The sequence below is a fragment of the Mus caroli genome, chromosome 2, assembly GCF_900094665.2.
Source record: "Mus caroli chromosome 2, CAROLI_EIJ_v1.1, whole genome shotgun sequence".
Classification (NCBI taxonomy): Eukaryota; Metazoa; Chordata; class Mammalia; order Rodentia; family Muridae; genus Mus; species Mus caroli.
In genome coordinates, this window is record NC_034571.1 from 28,414,575 (window position 1) to 28,437,857 (window position 23,283).

Below are 23,283 nucleotides of genomic sequence, written 5' to 3' on the forward strand. Positions count from 1 at the left end.
CTCTGCCTCTGCCTCCTCTGCCTCCTCTGCCTCTGCCTCTGCCTCTGCCTCTGCCTCTGCCTCTGCCTCCTCTGCCTCTGCCTCTGCCTCTGCCTCCTCTGCCTCTGCCTCTGCCTCTGCCCCTGCCTCTTGGGAGCTGGGATAAATGATGTTGATGTGCACCACTATCCCTGGCTCCAACCCCTGTCTCTGGGATGAACCTTTGACTGATGTGCCCCACTAAGTCCCAAGAGGAGACAGCCTAGGCTCAGCAGTTCTACAGGGTTTGTGTTTGCCAAATGGATAACAGGGAAAATTTGGACCTTGTTGTGAAGCCGATCCTGCCCATATTGGATGTAGGCCAGACAGCCTTTCTGTTTGGGCAGCAGTAGGGTGGACTGTTTGGGGCTTTGGGTTGCAGAGGGCCTTCTCTGTAGCAGCCATTATCATAGACCCATCCCATGACACTGTTGAACAAAAAAGGCCCAAGGCAAGATACACAATAGCATTTGAGTGGAGTTAAAAGCCTGTGTGGTTCAAGGAGGATGGGATTAGCCTTGTGTGGGGCCTGTGTCTGGACAGGGCCACTCAGCCTGACTCCTAGGAAGTGCTCAGTGTGAAGTTAGTGGCAGCGGCAATGGTTGGCCCAGGAGTGGTCTTGAGTCTGCAGTCTCAGGTGTCTATGGAGGAGGTGGAGCCCTGTGAGTCAGGGCCTCATGGTGGTGTCTGACCCTGGGCCTTCTGTCCTGTGATCGGAATCTTCCGTAGCTGCTGAGCACAGCTGGACAAACAGGTCTGAGTCAGTGCCAGGCTGTGAAGAGAGGTGACTCTGGCTAAACAACTCCTGATTATCTTGTCGCCTTAAGTTCAAAGGGCCATGGGGAGTCCGATGTGCAGCAGGAACACCGGGTTAGCAGATGCAGTAGTGATGATGGTCCCTGACTCTACAAACTGTAGAGAACAAGCTGCTGGCACATCTGGGAAGCCCCTACCGGGAAGTGGTGCCCCTGTGAGAAGGCTTGACTTTAGGGAAATAGACTACAGAGATCTCTCATTCAGTTGTTAGATCTTCAGCACCATATTTGAAGACAGGAGACAACTGTTAGTGTACAGACGCCCTGCTTGGCTCTGGGAGACAAGGGCCTTGCTTGGTTCCAACCACACCTATAGACCCAGTCCTGCCTGCACAGATAGGGAGTGCCCTTAGGATGGGCCTGGGTGAAGGTATCCCCTTGACTGGAGTCTAAGTAATTTCAGGAACCAGGCCCCAGGCACAGGAATCTCTCCTTCCTCTCACTCCTTCCTCTTTGGGTGAATCAAATACCACCCAGGCTTGAGTCACTGGTCACACATTCCTGGCCACCTGCCACACCTCTGAACATGACAGCTGAGTTTCAGGACTGGGGAAATGGCCAGATCCAAGGTCCAGGGCAAGGAAGAGGGCTGGTTCAATACTTTTTGCAGGCTTCCAGGACCACCTGCCTCTGAGGCCCCTCTGCAGGTACTAGTGCATGGCTAGGCCGTGTCCACAGTTCCACAGAGGTGCCTATTGCGTTTAGTTTGGGCACTAGCAATTCCATGAGAAAGAAAGTGACTAGGACCCAAAGGGCGCTAGAGTTCATGGGTGGCAGAGGCTTGCTTGGACCCATCTTTGCCTCCCCGTGCCACTCAAGTGAGTCTGCTGGGTATAGGAAGGGGAAGTCCCCTGAGCAGATCCAACTCAACACCACAGTGTTATAATAGTCTGGGTCTTAGGAATTGACATTGGTACCACATCCCAGTGTAATATCTGTTGTGCCTTCTTCCTTTGAATTCCTAGGGCCTCTGTTTTCCAGCCCTAACATGGAAAAATGTAGTGTTGGGCATGGGTTCAAATCACTGACCTTGGGCAGGTAAATTCTTGTGCCTTGTGTTCCTAGCCTGTGACATGGGAGTGATGGGCTATGGATTTTGTGACCGTCTCTCCCTTGGCATGAAGCAGATGTGATACCATCTCTTCCCTTGTGTGGAATACTCATGGAAAAGGATGAGGTCACAGGGCCTAGGGTTCTGGCAGGACAGAGAGCCATGCTGTCATTGAGACCTAAGAATGGTTCTCCTATGTCAACAGATTTCCCAGGGATGCTGGGAATGCAAAATTGTGTCTAGGGGTACAGACTACCCCTCAACCCCTGGACTCCCTCAAGTCCCTGGACTCCCTTGAGAATCAGTTTCCTGATCTGTGAAGTATAAGTATGAAGCGAGTGTATGAGAAGCACTTGGTACTCAGGAGGACATCCAGGAGACAGAAGCCACGAGACACTTGTACATGGGGCTGGACCTGCATTTGGTTCAAAGCCAGCAGCTTACTATAGATCCCTTCACTTTAGAGCAAGATCCAGGAACTAGGCCTGAGGGTGCGGCCCAGTGGTAGAGCGTTTGCCTAGTATACACACACGGCTCTGGGTTTCAACCCTAGCATCAACAAAAAAGAAAAAAGCTAGTGACTCCTGGCACATTTCAGACTCCGGTTTACAGGCATCTGCCTGGGTGGTAACATGAGCTGTCTGCATATCCTGGCCGCGGAGCAGAAGGACAGCTACGTGCCAGTGACTGCAAACAAAGAATGGCAACACCTACCTGTCTTGGGTGTTTTGAAGGTCAGTCTCCAGATGACATGCCTGAAGAGCACCAGGATTCAAAGCCAGGTGCGTCTTAATCTGATGCTCCTAAGCCAGCCAGCTTTAGTGCCCGTCGATAATCTCACCCCTTCTCCGTGGTGCGCTTTCTAAAGCTGCATTTGCTCACATTGTGCTTGATGGTGTCACTTGCCAACGTCAGTTTATACTCTCAGCTTTTCTGTCTACCCCTGAGCCATTTTTAGGGTTCTTGACAGCAGAGGAGCAGAGAAGGCAGCATGGGGCCGAAGGAGCGTCTCTAAACTCTCCAGTGTTGGGCACCAAGTGGCTTGGCTTCTAGGAACTTCTTGCTGCCTCACCACAGAGGAGGGGTGTGCCAGAACTGTAGGGAACTGCTTCCCCTGCACGTGGCCCTCAACTTCTGGCAGGAGTCAAACACTGTTGGGCTGCCACGTTGGCCCTCCTGGCCTGCAGCCCCTGGATGGATGCCTTGGCTGGTCCCTGGGGTGGGCCCCTCCCCAGGCAGCTGTGCAGTTCTCTTCGGGAAAGCACTGGCAGATGTTGTCGATTTAAATTGTTTCCTTATTCTATTCTCAGTCAGGGCTGCCTCTCATCAGCCTAGACTCTAGATTGCATCACTAGGACCGCTTGTACAAGGAACCTGGGAAAGCCTGGGGTTCAGGCTGTGCTGGGCAAAGCCAGAGAGGGGCAGGTGGACAGCAGGAGTGGGCACCAAGTGATGGAACTTGTTGTGGTGCCTGTAGGCTGCATCTGAGGACTAAGTCTCGCAGGATATGGAGCACAGCTAGGACTGGGAGGTTCCTGGGGTCCTCCTATAAATGTCTACCTCCTTGTATCAGAGTTAGCTGAAAAATGGATGAAGAATGGCTTCCCAGGCCTCTTGACAGAGCATCTCAACTGGAGCTGATTTGGTTAAGTCCCACAACAGCTTGTCACATCTGGAGTTAGGTTACTCTGAGGGGTGCAGCTAAATGTGCCACAGTGCACAAGGACAACTCTCACAAAGAAAATCCCTGTCCTGCAGAGCCCATGGTCCTGGCAGAGCTGCTGGCAATCTTATTGGTGGCAGGATAGTAGACATTGTGTGCTCACTTGTGTCTGGAAATGCCTGTCCTACTGGGCCTCACCTTTTTTTGCTCAGAAGATTTGAGTGCCTAACTCTGCCAGCCTAATGCCCCCTATTGAGTATGCCAATGATGCACTGATAGACATTAATATTTACTCTGTGTGTGTGTGTGTGTGTTTGCATCATGTGTATTGGAGGGCTAGAACTCAGATTGCTAGGTTTGTATATACCAAGTGCCTTTTCATGGTAAGCCTTTTTTTTTAACCCCTAGTGAGAAGGTGAAGTGTTTTAGGTGGCCCTAAGGTCACCCTGGAGCCTTATCACAGAGACTGAGCTGTCATATTATTCCCTGAGGCTCACTTTTCCTTGTTTTCTGCTCCTGTAGTGACTGCCAGTCCTGCTTGTACCTTAACATCAACTCTGGAGAGAGTCCCCCTGGGCTTCCTGGTTCCTAGCAACGTATGGCTGGGAGGGAGCTCCCATGGCAGCTTGTCACCTCTGTGGTGGAGACCTAGGGCCGCCAAGACTCTAGGACCCTGTTGCACCTTGTAAGCAGTGCTGCTGCTAGGTCCAGAAATCCCTGCCGTGAGTTCATTCCTGGGGACCATGAAGCCTGACTGGATGACTCCTGATGGGAATATTGCATTTCTCTCAGAGAAACTGTTGGAAGTGGCTCACTTCAGCCTGAAATGCAACCCTCCCCACCCTCTGGGGCCTCTTTAATCTTGTTTATTGTAAACCAGAGAGGCAGTAGAGTGGCCTTTCCTTCTTCTGAGGTATCTGTTTACCTTCTTCATTTATCGGGAAACTGAAATGACATAGTGAATTAGGGTGTCTCGTGGTAGGCTGCTGCAGGGACACCTGGTGTTCTGTGACTTTGTTCCACCCTCCTGGACCTTGGTTTCTTCATCTGCAGAACAGGGGTGGTATCTATACAGGCCTCAGGACAGAGGAGAGTTCTTTTGGTCCTGTGTTTGAACCATGGCTCCCATAGAATAAGATCAAGGTGTGGGTGATACTTTAATGCATTAGAAGGGCCAGAGAAGAGAGTAGCGATCTCGCTCTGCCATCTCTGTCCTAGGCTTTTAGGGGAGAGAGGCCATGGTAACAGACAGATGTGGTCCCCATTAGTATGTGGCTCTGCAGGCACTAAGTTGATGGTCTTCTCTACATCCCATTTGAACTGAGCAGTGAGAAAGAAGTCACCACGATAGCCCCATGCAATGGGCATGCCTTTCAGGCTTTCCTTGCGTTGTTCCTATTGCTGGAAGCTTTCTTTCATCTTTACCTAGCTGACCTCAGGTTTGAAACCCTGGCTGTGGCATCAGTGTCCCTAGCTGTCTATCCTACTCTGTAGAGTGCTCATGTAGCCCTTCTTCAGAGATACTGGCAGCTGCCAGTTGATTCTTGTCTAATAAGTTTTCCAGTCTGCTCTAGGACACTACAGGAGGCTCATTCCACGCCTATAGACTGAGCTGGTGCCTGCAGCCATTCTCCATGGATACCTTTCAGAAGTCTGCTTGACAGTTGGGTATAGGTCCAAGGGCCTTGCTAAACCAGTCTGCATGGCTGCATGGGATAGGCAGAGCCAGTCAGGGAGACATACTGGGAGGTTCCTGTCAGATCCGGAAAAGATCCAGAAAATCCAGAGCATCTGAGACCACTGTTTTGTGGGGCATTTACTCTATTTTAGGACAGTTCAAAAATAACTGCATGCTGGCCACAGAGACCACAGTGGGTAAAGGGCTTGCCCTGTTTCGCTGGGATTTGCACATCTAATTGTATGTCTTAAAGCTAAAAAAGCAAAACCTGTCTCTTTAATTACCTGTCCCTGGCAGTGGCAGCAGGGATGCACACCCTAAAACCCCAAGCTGGGAGAGCTGACAGCCAGCCTTCTACCCCTCATAGAGGTTGCTCACATCACTCGTTTGTCCCTACTTGGCAGTGCCTGGGGGGTAAGGGTGGACCCTGACCTTGAATCGATACTCGTGGTTCAAATCCCTTTGCTTGTAACCACCCATCCTAACTTAATTCCCCTTTCCTTTAAAGTTAGAATTTTAATTAGGAGAACTACTCTTAGACAAAAACAAAGTACCCCAACAACCCCTCACCTGCAGTTTTGTCAGGCTTGATTGAGCTATCCCCTTCCTTCTGGCCACTGTCCCTTCATATCAGAATGAATAGGCCAGGTGTCCAGGGAGCTGGCAGTTCAGGGTTGTGGTCTTCTTGGGGCTGACTGGGATGATCTCTTTGAGGCTTGGATTTTGCTAATTTTTTTTTTTTTTTGAGTTATCTGGGGCTGAGAATACTAAAGGTTTGTGATTTTACATTTGCTGTTGTCTAGCTGCACCCTGAGCCATGATATCAAGGCAGGGAGTGGGAATTTGTCTTTTCACACTTGCTTTCCTTGGTTATGGCCCAGTGTGCTCCTGATGAATGGGGTTCTATATTGGGCACTGCTATGCATGGGCCTGTGGTGCCATTGCAGGCCCAGTCTCTCCTACCACCGCCCAACCCATTGAAGTAACAGATAGTATAAGGTAATGCTGAGCTCTCGGCATCCTTGATACTCGGGGTCTCTCAGTGTTAGAGGGGCTTCTGCTCTTCCCCAGAGTGGCTGTTTTGTTTTATTTTGTTTTGTTTCAAGACCATTTCTCTGTTTAATAGCCCTGGCTGTCACTTTGTAGACTAGGCTGGCCTTGAACTCATAGAGAGATCTGCCTGCCTCTGCCTTCTGGTTGCTGGGATGAATTTTTTTTTTTAATTTTTTGGAGTTTGTTTGTTTGTTTTTTGTTTTTTAGAGGCCGAGTTTAGTTTCTCTGTGTAGCCCTGGCTGTCCTGAAACTCACTCTGTAGACCAAGCTGGCCTCGAACTCAGAAATCCACCTGCCTCTGTCTCCCGAGTGCTGGGGTTAAAGGCGTGCGTTGCATTACACCCAGTCAGAAAGACTTTTCTGCCGCTGACCTTGTTACACACTTCAAGATTCCTAGACTGGAAGAGGAGTCCGTTCCCTTTACCCACGTAGGCATTGTGAGAATTTACAACTGATATTAACAGTTCAGTGAAAGAATAAGGGGCTGGGCATTTGATTCAGTGGTAGACTGCTTGCTTAACATGTGCAAAGCCTTAGGGTCAGTCAGTCCCTAGGACACCAGCAGTAAGAGAGGGAAGGGAAGGACAGAGGCTGAGCACCAGCGGTAAGAGCTTGTCTGGCACTTGTAAGGTCTGAGTCCATCCCTAGAGGGGAAAAAAATGACACAGTATCTCTCTCTTCCCCTCCTCATCTGTAGTCCCCAGACACCCACGTGCCAGTGGTGGCCCTCATCTGATATTTGAGCACCTTTGAATTTCCTGGCATACCATCATGTGTGTGTCCTTTTGAAACTTAACAAAGATGTTATATTGTAGAAGCCCTTCTGTACCTGGCTATTTCTGCTGCCCTGCCGACGAGCAAGAAAAAGCCACTTCCTTCCCTTTCTTTTCTTAACTTTTTGGGGTTTTTTTTTGGTTTTTTGTTTTTTGTTTTTGTTTTTTTAATTTTTCGAGGCAGGGTTTCTCTGTGTAGCCCTGGCTGTCCTGGAACTCACTCTGTAGACCAGGCTGGCCTGGAACTCAGAAATTCGCCTGCCTCTGCCTCCCGAGTGCTGGGATTAAAGGCATACGCCACTACGCCAGGCTTAACTTTTTGTTTTTGTTTCTTTGTCTTTGTTCTTATTTTTGTTTTCAAAGACAGAATCTCTTGTGTAGCCCTGGCTGGTCTCAACTCGGAGATCCATCTGCCTCTGCCTCAGGAGTGCTGGGATTAAAGGCCTGTAACTATCAAGCCCTATTCCCTTTCCTCCTTCCCCACGCCCTCCACCTCTCAGACAGGGTGTCTCTGTGTAGCCCTGGCCGCCCTGGAACTAGCTCTGTAGACCAGGCTGGCCTCAAAACCAGAGTTTCGATCTGCCTCCCTCTGCCTACTGAGCGCTGGGATTAAAGGTGTGCACCACTGTGCCCTGCTTTCCTTCCCGTCTGGCTACCAGTTTCCTACGTGATGTCCCTAAGTAGTCTCTCACATGGAGTTGTTCCTATTTTTGCCTAACTGGGAAGGCCTTAGCTGCGCACCCTATCTCAGCACCCCGGGTGGTGTCTGTAATTTGGGGCTAAGACTCTCTTTCTCCATCACTCTGCTCCCTTTGTTTCTCCACACACACATTGGCCACATTCCTACCTCAGCGTTGTTGCCACTCCTAATGTCTCCATCTGTGTCTGCGGAGCTCACTCACTGCTTCAGTGCTTTGGCTTGGTGTTTCTTTCTTGCTAAGACCCTCCGAGACCACCCACCCCTCACTTCTGGGGAATGTGACTGGCCCCTGGCAACCTCATCCCATTTCCTTTTTACCATCTAGGACATGCGTTGCCTAGGCTTAATGTGTTTCTTACCTACTGTCAGAGTAGCGCCCCCTCAAAGCAGGAATTTCTGTCTTCATCCAGAATTTTTATAAGTACCTAGCACACTGAGGATTTGAAGTGAATCCAGTCTGATAATTCCTAAACCCAACCTGGCCAGCTCGTGCACCAGGGCTCCTGACTACCTTTTTGGCAACCTCAGTCCTGCCTCTGGGTCTGAGTCTTGGCTGTTTCATCTCTGCTCTGTCTGGAACCTCATTCCTTGACAGAGCCTGGGTCTGGTAGAACCTCTAGCCCCTGTCATCCTGCATGGCCCAGGCCTTGACCTGGCGTTAGTTAGTACTTGGTGAGCGTTACAGCATTTCTGCACTGCCTTTTCACATGAGTGAAAAGGAGACATAGAAACGGCCGCCTTGTGTTGAAGATGGGATGAGGATACGGCAGGCACTCAGAAGTGACGGCTTCTGTAATGTTTGTTACACCCTCACTCTGACACTCGGGGTGGACCTGGTAAGGCTGCCTGCTGCTGCTTTTCCTCAGAGGTGAGGACATGTAATACTGACTGTTCAGAGCCTTTAGGCAACAGGAGGGTGGCCCAGGTTTGATCCCAAAAACCCTGCCTTGCTCAACTTCCTGTAGAAGGAGGGAACAAGCCTGCCTGTCACCGAGAGCCTGGGAAGGAAGGCTTCACGTGATTTGCTCTCCCTGGCACAGCAGGGCTGACCGGAACCACATCTGAGCCTCAGGCTTCCTAGCTGGTATTCCCAAGACAGGCTCAGAAGAGGGCGGGCAGTTTGCTATCAGCTTTTGTTCCCAGACAAATCCTAATTCCTCTGGGTGGTTCAAGTGTCCCAGCCTTCCTGCTTCTGCAGGTCTCAGGCAGCTGCTCCTACTCCTGGATGGGTGTGTGTTGGGGGGAGCTGAGAGTTCACACAGTCCTGTCCCAGTCCTGTCCTCTTTTAGGCTCAGGCCTCTTCAGAGAAGGCCCAAGAGTGACTTCTCTGTCCTTCCACTTCCTGCCTCTGTGTCTGCTCTCTGCTTCCATCTAAGGTACATCCGTGGAGGGAGACAGCCATGAGCAGACACAGACATCTGACTCCCACCCCTCACTGGTGTCATCCCCTCCTGTCCCCACTGCCCATCCTTGATGTTTCTGTGTCCCAGGCATATTCTCATGCTAGGGCCTTTGCTGGTCACCTTTACCTTGCTCCACTCTGAGCCTCTCTGAGGCATCACTGCTAAAGGCCCCTTTCTAGACACCTACCTCAAGTAGCAGCTCTGTCTTATCTCTCTCCCAACTCTCACCTTCCCTGCCCTGCCTTTCCTGTTTCTCTCGAGCAGATGTTCTGTGCCTTTTGTCTTCTGCTCTACTGACATAAATTCACTTACAGCATGATCCATCTACTTAAGGGTTTGGGCTTTTGTTTTTTATTTTTGTGTTTTGGTGCTTGGTACGGAACCCAGGGCCTTGCACATGATCGGCAGTTGTTTTCCCCCACGAACCAGCGGGTTTTTAGGTTCACAAGGCTGTGCTCTCGCTGCAGCCATCTGCAGACCATTTCATTACTGTACCAAGAAACGCCACACGTGAGCTGTCACTCTTCATTTCCCTAGTAGCTTTCTGACTTTCTGGGCATTTCTTATAAATAAAATCTACACTAGACTCTCCTGTGTGCTGGCCTTAGCAGTAATGTGTTCACGGTTGGTAGCATTGTTAGGTAAGGGCCGTCTTTTATTACTAAGGGCACTGCACCTCAGGAGCAGACTACAAGTGTTTACCCTCGCCACTGGGGCATTTGGGTTGCTTTTGCTTTTTTACCAGTGGGAACAGTGCTGTTTGGCACATTTATATGCAGGTTTTGGTGTGCATGTAAACTCTGTTTTTGTTGGGTGTGAACCTAGGAGTAGAATTACTAGGTCATATGGTAATATGGAACTCCTGGCCTCACAAGCCCAATAGGACTTCAGCTGCCAGGTTTTCCTGCCTTTTGCACCTCTGAGCCAATGTGGCAGCCTGGGACTCTCACTTAGCTAGATGGCCTGGACTGCAGCCTGCTTTGTGGGCCCTGAGCTCTGAATCCTGCTGAAGTCCCAGTGTCACCAACTATAAGGAAAGGGTGACAGCGATTCACAACCACTGAGGTTGTGAAGCCAGCAACGCCTGACTGTAGCCCTCTCAGGCCCTCACCCCAAAGCGTGAATCTGGCAGGTAGCTCAATGTTTCTTGGGTCCCTCAGGGTGTGGGAAGGTTATGTCTCCTGGTAGTGGGGTGCACTGAATGGAGATACTGTCACACACCCCCTTCTCATGCCTGACCCTTCCTGAGCACCAGTTCTGCCAAGGTGGGGGTAGGCGGGGACTGTACGATGCTGTCACCCCACATCTTACTGAGCCCCCCACAGCAGCTGGGTGAATTTTAGATGAGCTGCTTTCGGGGTTCCCACTGCATAACAGCCACCTCATTTAGAAGTGCTGGGTTGTTGATGTGGTCTCATTCCAGGGCAGGAAGGTTGGAATCTTACCTGGTATCAGAGAACCTTCATTTTCCATGACAATGGCTGGGAGGCTTTGTGGTGACTACCAACTTTGCAGTTCTTTAAATGGTGCCTGGCACCTGGGAAGCAGCATGTCGCATTAGCTGCTGTGGTTGTGGTCCTTAGAGGAGTCTGGCTGAACTCAGTAGACTGGTGGGAGGTCTGGGGAGCTAACCTAGCCTTGGCCCCTTCTGTATAGTGAGTTGACTGAGTTCATTCTGGGAAGACTGAAGTGAGAGTCACATTAAGTAGGCAGCGGGAACCTGGGAGTATTGGAACAGCGAGGTCCAGGAGCAGAGGCTCAGCACGTCAGTGCCCTGCGCCCTGGCCTTTCCTCGCCCAAGGGCAGCTTTTTGATGCTTCATCTCTCATTTCATACTTTTTGTGTGTTTACAATCATGCTAGCATGGTCTCGCGGAAACACTGGCAGCAGGCTCCTTGCCCTGTCTGTGATAGGCCTGGAGTTGGGCGCTCCACATTCACCTCATGTTCTTCTACCCCATCTTCCTCTGTCGTGTCTCTGCAGGGAGGAGGTGCAGGAGAACTGTGTACGATGGCGGAAGAGGTTCACCTTTGTGTGTAAAATGAGTGCCAACCCGGCCACAGGCTTGCTGGACCCCTGCATCTTTCGAGTGTCTGTGCGCAAGGTGAGGTGGGCTCATGGGACTGAACCCAGGGACTGTGAGCTTAGAGCTGGGGGTGCGTGAGGCCCCTTTCCTACTTGTCTACCCCAAGGAGAATTGTGGGGTGTTTTGGGGAGATCTGTGTTTGGGAGGCCAGGGTTCCCGAGTCATGCTTTATGTCTCTCTTTCTGCAGGAGCTGAAAGGTGGGAAGGCGTATTCCAAGGTAAGAAGGACACACGGGAGCCTTGCTTCTCCCGTCCTTTTCCTAGGATCCCACTAGTCAGGCTGGGGATTGGGTAAGAGCTTAGCAAGACCACCCAGCCTCTGCTCCCGAAGGGTTGAAGGGGTGTGCTACCACACCCAGCTTCTGTACTTTGTATGTTTTGCTGGGGATTGAACCCAGGGCTTCGCACATGCTAGGCAAGTCCTCTACCATTGCTTCTGGTTTTCTAAGGAAAAAAGAAACACACATCCAAAACTGAATGAAATAGGTACGACTTGGAGAAAAGGAAGGCGAGTGCTGTGCGCATGTGCGAGTGCTGTGCGCATGTGCGTCTAAGCAGCAGTTGTTCACGTTGCTGTACAGATGCCGCAGCTTGAGCGCCTTACTTACCTACCCAGTGTATCCTGAGCGGCTTTCTGTATTCTTTCTAATGGCAGCAGCGGCTCGCTGCGTGCTGGTGATACAGAGTCAGCCCTTCACTGCTGTTGTAGAGCTGTGTTGATCCCAGGTCTTCCTTAGTGCCGTCTTCCACCGACACCTCCTCCCCTGGCTTCAGGCCTACAGTTACAAGCTTCTCTGTGAGAACAAGTGGGAGAAGATGGCCTGGCTTTGAGTGAGCCCGTTCTGTCCTCCGTCTCTGTTCTCTGGGGTACTCTTGGTCAGCCCAGCACAGGTGGGGAGACCTGAGATAGGGGAGCACGGGCTCAGACATCCCCACTGCTGGAGCTCCAGAAGCCCACAGCTTTTCTTGTCTCCCTGGCCCAGGACTGGAGGGGCTGTCGGAGGGCAGGTATCTCCTGTTACTCCTGAGTGAGGACTGCAGTGTATAGCCAAGGAGCCCCCACATCAGATGCTGCCAGACCTTTCCCTGCTGTTCCACAGCAGAACCTCCCCATGGATTTATCCCACTCTGCAGACAAGGAAGCCTAGATACTCAGAAGGACTAAACTGTAAAATGGTGTCCCTCTGAGTCATTACAAGGGCTTGAATCCAAACCCACTTCTCTGACCTTGAAGGCTGTTACCCCTAAAACACTGGAGTCGAGATTTGTGTATAACTGGTGCACAGTAAATGTCCAGTTGGCTTGCTACCCAGGCACTCCCTCCCTCTCTCTGCTCAGGTAGATGTGGAGTCCACCCGACTCTCCCATGCTGCTGCCCTTGCCCGTTCTCTGTCTCACGTGCACACATCCCAGGAGGACCAGACCAGCTCCTGGGTTCATGTCCTTACACTAGCCCTTCACTCTTCCCTCCACCAGGGCTTCATGGTGATCCTGCCTTGCCTGCTCTGTAGTATCTCATCCCCCTACCCTGACACCAAGTTCCCACGGGCCTTCCTTCTCCTCTGCCTGCTCTTCTGTCAGCTCCCTACAGCATGGCCTTGTTTCCCTGGGAACAATGTGTCTGTGTCACAGACAACAATGTCCTTTCATCTCAGGCACACTGGCGTAGTGCACCCTGGGACTGCACACAAAGGGTGCTTTGTGCCACATGTGAGCTTCTTGCTTGCCACACTGGTGCTGCTGACCCAGGATCCTGTCCTTGGGTCCTGATTATACAACAGTCAGTGGGGCTGTGGTGGGGTGAGCTGCTCTCCCCCGCGCTCCCCCTAAGTTAACCCTTCTGTTGCATCTGCTGCCCAGCAGCCATCCTCCCTGCAGCCTCCCATGTTTTTTTTTTTTTTTCTCTCCCAGCTGGGCTTCACTGACTTGAACCTAGCCGAGTTTGCAGGCTCAGGCTCCACCGTCCGCTGCTGCCTATTGGAAGGATACGACACCAAGAATACCCGCCAGGACAACTCCATCCTCAAGGTACTAGGGCTCTGCCATCTCTCCTGCCTTAACAAGGGGTAGGGGCGAATGTAGCTCCTCATTAGAAACACAAGTTCTCAGAAAGGCTGGGCCGATGCAGGTCCTAAGTCTGGTCTCAGTTTTCTCATGCATAGTTGGGTGTGACCCCCACCTTCCACAAGGGCTTGATAAGCACCTTTGTCAGACCTTTTTTATCTCGTGACCCTAACTGCAAGCACAGTCTATGCGCGGTGTCTGTTATTACATCCAAGTTTGAATTCAGGGAGTGGTGACAACCTAAATCCCATCATTTGCCCTAGGTCATAAGCAGAGCTGGCATTAACCCACCAGTCATGTAACTGTACAGCCTAGGCCCTAATTGTTGCCCGACCTGATCCGAGACCTGCTGGCTCCTGGTGAGCTATCAGTGAGCAGAATTCATGTTCTGGACCCATGCGCACCATGTAGAGATAGCACTCTGAGGGCTGCAAGGTTTCCAGGAGCCCAGGTAGCTTCTTCCCTCAGGCAGCTGCCCATTTGTCTTCTTAGGAACAAATATCCCTGGTATCTGTACTAGCATACCTCTTCATCCCTTTCCACAACTTCTTACAGGTTTCCCTAAACACCTTGTCTGAGTGGCCAGCTGAGCCTGGCACAGAGATGACCATGAGGGAATCAACAGGACCTGAGAAACATGCAGATAGGTTCAGGCTGATAATGTGGTAGCATGCTTTGTAATCCCAGAATTCGAGGCGATCATGAGTTTGAGCCAGCCTGAAGTATATACAGCAAGACGGTATCTCTCTTTTTAAAAAATGGTGATACGTGTCCTTAATCCCGGCACTCTGGAGTCAGAGGCAGGTAGATCTACATGAGTTCTAGGCAGTCAGGACTACACAAGTCCAGGAAGGAAGGAAGGAAGGAAGGAAGGAAGGAAGGAAGGAAGGAAGGAAGGAAGGAAGGAAGGAAGGAGAGAGGAGAGAGAAGGAAAGAAAGAAAAGAATTAATTGGTGGAAAGTCTTCCCCAGTAGGCCTAAGCACTCACAACAGTGGAAAGAGGCCTGGGGCCAGGTGACCTCAGGGTCAAGGCCTGGCCCCCTATATCCTGTTTGTTTAGTTTTGGGGAGTTAGTTGTTCTTTTAGTCTCTTTCTTTCGTTTGTTCTTTCTTTTTTAAATATTTATTTTTATGTATGTGAGTACACTATAGCTGACTTCAGACACCAGAAAAGGGCATCGGATCTCATTACAGATGGGTGTGAGCCACCATGTGGTTGCTGGGAATTGAACTCAGGACCTAGTAGGAATAGCAGTCAGTGCTTCTAACCGCTGAGCCATCTCTCCCGCCCTGTCCTCTTAGTCTTTCTTGCTACCCTCAACCTGCAACTGCAGTGTCAGCCACTTTGTAGACTGCTGTCATGGCTGAGTAAGATGATCCACAACCCTGAGACTGTGGTAATGCTCACACTGAGATCCTGGATGGTCTGGGGTCCGAGCTCTCCTTTCCATCCTGTTATTCTCTGCCTTCATTCCATCTCAGCCGTATTTGGGTACTCAGACTTTACCATGTCTAGACCATTGGCAGAGTCATTGCAGGTGGGTGTCAAGTTTTATACTAGTGGCATATTTTACTTTATTTTCCAAAAACTTTTGCCTGGTGGTTGTGGTACACTCCTTTAATCCCTGCACTAATAGGCCAGAGGCAGCTGGATCTATGAGTTTAAGGCCAGCCTGGTCTATAGAGTGCGTGCCAGGACAGCCAGGGCTACACAGACAAACCTGGTCTCTAAAAACCAAAGAGGAAAAAAAAAAAAAACCTTTCAGGCAGCCCCTGCCTGATGGCCCTGTGAGTATTCTTCCTTGTAGGGCCCCTTGAGTCCTGTTCTCTAACTCAAAGTTCTGTTCTAACACACCTGGGCAGAGCAAATGTAGTGAATATGGCCTCTGGAGCTCACAGTCTGGTTATAATTTATCATTGCAGGACCAACTTGCTCCCCTCAGGTGCATGGTGCCAGCCAAGTGACCTTGGGTGGTCTGTCTTAGGGTTTCACTGCACAAATATCAAGACCAAGAAGCAAGTTGGGGAGGAAAGGGTTTATTCAGCTTACATTTCCACATTGCTGTTCATCACTGAAGGAAGTCAGGACTGGAACACAAGCAGGTCAGGAAGCAGGAGCTGATGCAGAAGCCATGGAGGGATGTTCTTTACTGGGTTGCTTCTCCTGGCTTGCTCAGCCTGTTCTCTTATAGAACCCAAGACTACCAGTCCAGAGATGGCACCACCCACAAGGGGCCTCTCCCACCTTGATCACTAATTGAGAAAATGCCTTATAGCTGGGTCTTGTGGAGGCATCTCCCCAACTGAAGCTCCTTTCTCTGTGATAACTCCAGCTTGTGTCAAGTTGACACCCAAATCCAGCCAGTACACTGGTCTGTCTGTCTGTCTATGTTTTTCAAAGCAGGGTTTCTCTGTATAGTCCTAGTTGTCTTGTAACTCACTTTGTAGATCAGGCTGGCTTTGAACTCACAGAGATCCACCTGCCTCTACCTCTGGAGAACTAGGATTCAAGGCGTGCGCCACACTCCCCGGCTTCTTCCACTTGACTACTCATTGTGTCCTCCACACAGGATACAGGCTTCACTGTGGGCAGGTGTCTTAGTTAGGGTTTTACTGCTATGAACAGACAACATGACCAACTCAAGTCTTATAAAGGACAACATGTAATTGGGACTGGCTTACAGATTCAGAGGTTCAGTCCATTATCATCGAGTGGGGAGCAGGGTAGCATCCAGGAAGGCATGGCACAGGAGGAGCTGAGAGTTCTGTATCTTCATCTGAAGGCTGTTAGTAGAAGACTTGACTTCCAGGCAGCTAGGATGAGGGTCTTAAGCCCACGCCCATAGTGACACACCTACTCCAACAAGGCCATACCTCCTAATAGTGCCATTTCTTGGGCCAAGCATACACAGACCACCACAGCAGGTGACATGGGAAGGGACAGAGTTGGGACTGGAGCTCAGAGGCTGCCCTGAGTTGGTGTTAGCAGCTGGTAATGATATCTACCTTCTCCCCTTAGGTCACCATTGGCATGTTCCTGCTCTCTGGGGACCCCTGTTTCAAGACGTGAGTGTCATCCTGGCTATAAGTGGGGACGGGGGCCATGAGATAGTCTTTCTTTCTCCAGGTTCTGGGGTACCCCTGTCTCTGCTTGATCCTGAAATCGGAGCACCCCAGTCACATACCCCTCTGTCCTCCTAAGGCCACCATCTACTGCCAAGTCCATCTCCATCCCAGGCCAGGACTCCTCCCTGCAGCTGACATGTAAAGGTGGTGGGACCAGCAGCGGTGGCAGCAGCAGCACCAATTCCCTAACTGGATCCCGGCCCCCCAAGGCCAGGCCCACCATCCTGGGCTCAGGTACCATCTTCATCTGCTTATCTCTCTCCTGCCTATGACCTCACCTTCTTCCCTGAACATCCTGTCCCAGGAAGATGCTTATCAAGAGGTAGGTGCATGCATGGTAGGCAAGATGTCTTCACTCAGAAGACAGAGGCAAAAGGATCTGTGAGTTCCAGGCCAGCCAGGGCTATCAGTGAGACCTTGTTTCAAAAAGAGGGTGATAGGGTGGTAGAAGGGGCAGCATGCTTCTGCTAGTTCTGCCATTGATCGTGAGTGAATACCATGATAGCCTCAACCCCACATACCCTCCTAGAGCTACTCAGTACTGGGAGGTGGAGAAGCCCCAAGGTGAATAGTGAGCAGATAGCACATGTCTGGAGCTGGCCCTCCAGACCTGAGACCTAGGGTAGACCTAACTACCAGGGCTTGGCTTTTCCCTACGCCCAGCTTTCTTGCAGACCCAGCATCCAGGTGAGGTCCAGTGCAGAAAGCTGCTGTTGCTACCTGCCTTACTTGCTGTGGATAGGCAGAGGGGCTTCCCGGCACCATTGTGCTCTCTGTCTTACGGAGGCTGGTGGGCAGAGGAGACAAGGTTATCTCAGCACAGGTGTTGCCCTTGAGTAAACAGTTCTCTTCTGGGCAGAGTAGTGCTTGGAGACCCATGTGTCTTAGCAGCTGGTTCCCCTGCCTGCCACATGCACAAAACATGTTGAGAACCTGAGCTGGCTTGGCCCGTGGGTATAACCCCAGAGTGGGAAGGTAGAGGCAAGAGGATCAGAAGTTCAAGCTACATAGTAAATTCAAAGCTGGTCTGGACTACAGAGGACCCTATCTTAAAATAAAAAATGGGCATGGTGGTGCACATCTTTATCCCAGACGTCAGAGGCAGGTGGATCTCTGAGTTAGAGACAGCTTGGTCTTTATAATGAGTTCTAGGTCATTTGCCGAGTGAGACCCTATCTCAAAAGACCAAACAAAACCCTACATGGCTTTGGTTGGAATCTGGGCAGACCTGAGTTCACCCAATAGCCTGGTGATTTATACACGCTCATCTCTCCAGTGGAGGAGGAAAGGGTGAGTCCCGTCCTCCCCTCCTGTGTTGGTTGGCAGGACTCGGATGTATGCATTCTAGGTCCATGCCTAGGCCCACCTAGTTCTCTTGTGTTTACAGCTGGGGAGCACAAGGGGAGTTTGCTTTGAAATGACCTAGAGCATCCTCCACCCAGATCCACCCTTTTCCCAGATTTGTCCCTGAACCCAAGCTCGTGTCAGTTTTAAGGCCTTTAGTATGCCATCCCACATGGAAGACCCTATGCCTGCTGCCTGTGTCTCCCCTCCTTGGTGTCCTAACAGGGCATTAGGTGGTCTGGGAAGAGCCTTCCCTGATCCGCAGACTGACCAGGCCTTGCACGTGTGCTGCCTTAGCGTCACACCACTCACCATGATTGTAGATAACTGGCTAAAGGTCTGTGACAGATGTATTCCCAGCAGCTGTGGAATGGGTTACCTGGGTACCGTGAGTAGCATGTGGCTTGCAGCAGATTGCTGCTTCTCTAGCCCTTGGTCTTCAGTCTGCAGAATGGAGTCACAGTGCCCCATGGAAGGCTTGTTGAGGTTACAAGGGAGGTAGCACCTTAATGGAGCTTTGCGCCTCTCCCCAGGACTACCAGAGGAGCCAGACCAGAGCCTGTCCAGTCCTGAGGAGGTATTCCACTCTGGCCACTCCCGCAACTCCAGCTATGCCAGCCAGCAGTCCAAGCTATCTGGTGAGTGGTCGGGACCTAACCCTGGGACCTCCCACAGCCCTGGGCCCCTGTGATCACCTTCTCAACATTGTCCACCCCCCAGGCTACAGTACAGAGCACTCTCGCTCCTCCAGCCTGTCTGACTTGACACACCGCAGGAATACATCCACCAGCAGCAGCGCCTCTGGTGGCCTCAGCATGGCTGTAGAGGGTCCTGAGGGCATGGAGAGGGAGTATCGGCCCTCTGAGAAGCCACCTCGGCCTCCTGAGAAGCCCCCACGCCCCCCACGCCCCTTGCATCTGTCAGATCGCTCTTTTCGGTGAGTCTCATTGTTTGGGGCTGCCTGGTAAACAGTTCTTCCAGTGCTCCCTGCAGTGCTCCCTGCAGTTCTTCTTTACATCTGCGTCTGTGTGTAATGTGTGTAGACACGACACACCTTGTCTGAGCACACAGGTAGTTTGGCTTCAGGGAGGCTCCTTAGCCCCTTAGTCCTAGTCTGTTGTCTGTCAGCACCCTCCTCTGAGGTGACTGGGGTGAACGGGGTGGCTAAGTGAAGTGCATAATGGGGTGTGCATAAAATGCTTTAGAGTTGTAGGTGCTGGAAGCATCCTTGTCTTGCTGCTGAACTTGTCACTGTGCCGTCATAATTCTGTCCCTCTTCCCCAAGGCGAAAGAAAGACTCAGTGGAGAGCCACCCAACCTGGGTAGATGACACTCGAATTGATGCAGACGACATTGTGGAGAAGATAATGCAGAGCCAGGACTTCACTGATGGCAGCAACACTGAGGGTGAGCTGCTCACTCCAAGCCAGCTGGGGTGAGGATGGCCTCCAGAGGCCGTCCCTGTCTGTCCCTCTTAGCCTCATCCTCCCTTTTGTCCCCACAGACAGTAACCTTCGGCTGTTCGTGAGCCGTGATGGCTCCACCACACTGAGCGGCATTCAGCTGGCCAACAGGTAGGGGTGGGGACAGGGAGGTGTGGTGAGACAACCATGGGATCCCAGGCTTCAAACATTCTTGTTACCAGTGACCTTGGGCCCACCACCTTCAGAGTCCTTTGCTAACTGTGCCTTCTCATAGGCCTTTGTACAAAGTGGTCTGCAGCATTTATGGTTCCCCAGGCCTTTGAGGCAGTGAGTGAGAGTAGTGTCCAGTGTGCAGGGGCGTCCTGGGGCGTTTCCTTGTGTTCCTGGGAGCTAGGAACATGTCTTTGGAACTTCTGCATCCAGAGCACAAAAACTTTGGGGTATGTCTTGTGCTGCTCTGCTGACCCCTGTTGGCTGAGGCTAGAAATTACAACCACCCTCTCCCATCAGTCCTGGGCTGCCTAGGGTGGAAGAGCAAGAAACCACAGGGACCTCCTTAGACCATTTGCAAAATGAGAAGCCAAGATTGGAGGAGGGAATCTAACCTGGTTTCTGCAAGACCAAGCAGTGAGGAGAATAGATGTGGCCCCTTCCCTTTCTCCTGCCTTCTTAATGAATCTTAGCAGTCCTCCAAACCTGTTTTCATTTGTCAGATGATACAGGGAACAGTTTCTCCTTGCCAGGGTCACCCAGGTGGGTACACAGCAGGTGTCCAGAGGGGACCAGGCACAGCTGTGGACCCCACCATCACCACCACCACTACCAACTCTGATACTATTTCTGTTACCCTGAGCAAATGACTGAACACCTCTGGGGCCTCAGTTTCTGCCGGTCAGTTAAAGACTGGCAGAGTAACTGCATGTGAAGCGCTCTGGCCAGGGGATTGCTCGGCAACTGCAGTTTCTCAACTGCTCACCTTTCTCCACCCTGCAGAGTCTCCTCGGGAGTCTACGAGCCAGTCGTAATTGAGAGCCACTGAGGGACCCAGGAGTCCGGCTGAAGAAGGGTCCTGCCATCTCTGGCACCCAGGCCCGTGGCATTCCTGGAGGATCTGCTCTGCATTGCATCTGTGCCTCCTCTTACTCTAGCCACACTGGTCCCCAAAGCGTCATTCCATTTTCCTCCCATCCACCCTGGAACCACTGGTCCTGGGTGCCACTGTGAATATTGTCCTCCGAACCACTAGAAAATGGGGCAAGATGGAGCTGGCCAGGACTGCCCTGACTGGAGAGGACCTGGGCCCAGCAAAGGACACAGCCATTCCATGTTGGGTGCTTGTGGCCTGCCCCATCCCTCCATCCCCCACGACCCACTTCAGGAGCAGCAGCTTCAGCCAGGCTGACGGGGCACTTGCTCCATTGTCTCTGCCCTTCAGGAGCTGGGCCACCCCAGAACCCTGCCACCTGTGACCCTCTGCTTACTGCTTCACTGTCTTTTCTCTATCCTGAGGAGACCTGCAGGCAGCTCTCTCCTGGGAGCTAAGACCTCAAACCCCATACTCCGGATTGAGACCCCACCTCCTTAACTGTCCTCCTGCTGCCCTGCAGCCTGCACTTTGCACATGCTTGTCCCCAGCACAGCCACTGGCCCTTGCCCTCCTCCAGGCCTCCTGGGTGCTGTCTGCTGTGCAACCAGACCTAGGGTACAGTCGCCCGGCTGGAACGTGGCACTACCCCTTCCCTCTAATTAACCCCAAGCTCAGACCCAAGACCGGAGCCTAGAAAGGCCTGAGCATCATGGTTCCATCTGCCCAGGGCTGGGTCCTGAGCAGCTGGCCTTCCTGCAGGAAAGGAAGGGTGAGGCCCAGCTGTGCTGGGTAAGCAAAGGCCTTTTCCCCTGCTCTCATGTCAGCCGGCCTGGGCTGGGTTCCAGGCTAGAGAGTCAGCCAGGTGGCCTGTGACTGGGTGAACTGGAGCTGGCTTCCTGCCAGACGAGCCTCAGCCCTCCTGGGCAAGGGGTGTGCTTTCCCTGGGGAGTCTTTCCCCCTACTACTCACCCTCTTGGTACCTCCACAACCCCAGCACTTTCTGTCCTATAATTTGCTTAAGGAGAGTATAGGCTGCCAGCTCGGCCCTGGATAAATTCCCACCCCCTTAAGTTTCACTCACTTTGTATCAACCCAGCAGGCTGGTGTTTCCTTGGCCCCTTAAGGTGTTTTTCCTCCTGAGTTCACAGTTCTTGTATTCCTTCCACCCCAACAAGGGGAGATAGGTGCCTCTGTTCCCCATTCCACCTGCACCCCAGCAGGGCTGGGGATAAGCGAGTATGGGACATTGTTTCTGTGGGTGGGGATGGCTGGACTCCCCAGGTTGGGAAGTTCCTTGCCTAGTTTGTGTCTTCCTCAGCTAGCAAAAGTTGGGGCTGTGGTCTTGGAGCTGCCTGGTGTCAGGACCAGATCATTTCTATAGGTTCTGTAGACGTTGTTTGAATCAGCAGATGAATGTTAGAAGATGCTGCCAAGGCAAGGCAGAACATGGCTAGAGAAGGTTCTGGCAGCTCAGATTCCATCCTGCCCAGCAGGTGCCTGGCACTTTAAGGGACTCTGGAAGCTCTGTTCCTAGGTGCGGTGACCCCCCAGAAGATGGACAGAGCCCTAGTGTGCTTGTCTACTAGCTTCCCCAGTCAGAGCATTGGTTTGGTCTAGTTCTAAATTCCAGGGCTCCAAACCAAGCAGTTGATACTGTCAGGAAGACTGCCCCAAACCAAGAGCCCCTGTCTAACCCAAGCCAAGTAGACGAGAGCTGCCACATCCTCTGCTCCCAGGCACTGGGCCAGGATAACTTAGCTGAAAACATGACCACAACCAAATGAACACTGGTGGCAGCCAGAGGCTAAGAGCCTTTCCTCCTGTGCTCAGTGATCCCCACGGGTGCCCAGAGCACCTGGACTTCAAATTCTATATACAAAGATAGAGGATATATTAGAGATATTTTTGGAAAGGAATTGGTCTATGCAATGCCAGTTTGGGACCTGAAAGACAATTTAATGTTTCTATTAGAGAGATATAAAAGATCTGCAATATTTTTAGGGTTCTCTTCTGGCTACCCTACAGCTGACCACATGGTCTGGCAGGATGAGCAGCCCCATCTTCCTCTGTGGGGAGGAGCGTTTGCTTTTGTGTTACTCCTTTCTAACCAGGTTACCACTGCTCCCCATTCCGTGGGCTGTTCGTTTCTGTCTCAGCTTATAATAGAAAATTATGTCCTATGGGGAAGTCAGCCTAATGTCAATGTTTGGTTTGGGGGTGGAATTAAATGCCGATGTTTTTGTTACTGTTTTTTGTTGGTGTTTCTTTTCATCTCATCACGATGTTGACTTGGGGGCTGCTAACATAATCATAATCCTCACCACAAACATACGCACACACACACACTCACATACATGTTACATATATGCCCACACATGTTTATATGAATATGAATGGGCACTTGACAAAGGTCAGAGAACACCTGTTACTCCTGAACCTCTCCTCTGGTTTGAGATGGTGTCTCACTCTGGTTTGGGGAAAGAATAAAACGTTTTTATTTGGTATTTAAAGGTTTCCTTTAGCCATGAGGTTTAAAAAGACTTAGTACTCCTCATGCCTCCAGAGTGTTGGGACTACAGAAATGCACCACCATGCCCAGCATGAATTCCAGGATCTTAAAGCCCCACTGTTGGTCCTCATCATCGAAGAAACTGGTTAAAAATACCTGTCAGGGCACAAAGAGGGAACGGCTGCCTCTGGTTGAAGAAATGGATACCCTGCATGGTGTAGCATTTAGAGGAGAATGGATCTACAGCAGCTAGCCCCATATGCCATGGGAGTAGTGTTCTGGGTGATAAATAGAAGAAAAGCATGAAAGATAATTTGGCCCAGCACCCCTTGGTTCTAAGAGGGCCATTCTGAAACCTCTGGCAGTGAACAATGAAGGGAAGCCTAGAAAGTTCCCTAGGAAGCCAGCCAGTGGAAATTCTCATAACCCAGGCCAGTGGTGGTCATTCTATACAGACTCTTCCATTAATAGTTTCAAGGCCAGAATGTAG

The 23,283-nt window shown here is 51.3% G+C and overlaps 1 protein-coding gene across 1 annotated transcript in view; it reads left to right on the plus strand.

Annotated features, from left to right (window-relative positions):
• Fam102a (family with sequence similarity 102 member A) overlaps positions 1 to 22,534 on the plus strand; it is a 34,665-nt gene extending 12,131 nt beyond the window's left edge. Inside the window, exons 2-11 of the mRNA XM_021183196.2 lie at positions 11,138 to 11,258; positions 11,429 to 11,458; positions 13,152 to 13,268; positions 16,323 to 16,369; positions 16,506 to 16,663; positions 18,307 to 18,411; positions 18,494 to 18,710; positions 19,059 to 19,180; positions 19,278 to 19,347; positions 20,191 to 22,534. Of these exons, the coding sequence (XP_021038855.1) occupies positions 11,138 to 11,258; positions 11,429 to 11,458; positions 13,152 to 13,268; positions 16,323 to 16,369; positions 16,506 to 16,663; positions 18,307 to 18,411; positions 18,494 to 18,710; positions 19,059 to 19,180; positions 19,278 to 19,347; positions 20,191 to 20,236 (1,033 nt within the window). The 3' untranslated portion in view covers positions 20,237 to 22,534. The remainder of the gene's footprint in view (positions 1 to 11,137; positions 11,259 to 11,428; positions 11,459 to 13,151; positions 13,269 to 16,322; positions 16,370 to 16,505; positions 16,664 to 18,306; positions 18,412 to 18,493; positions 18,711 to 19,058; positions 19,181 to 19,277; positions 19,348 to 20,190) is intronic.
• Positions 22,535 to 23,283: the final 749 nt, after the last annotated feature.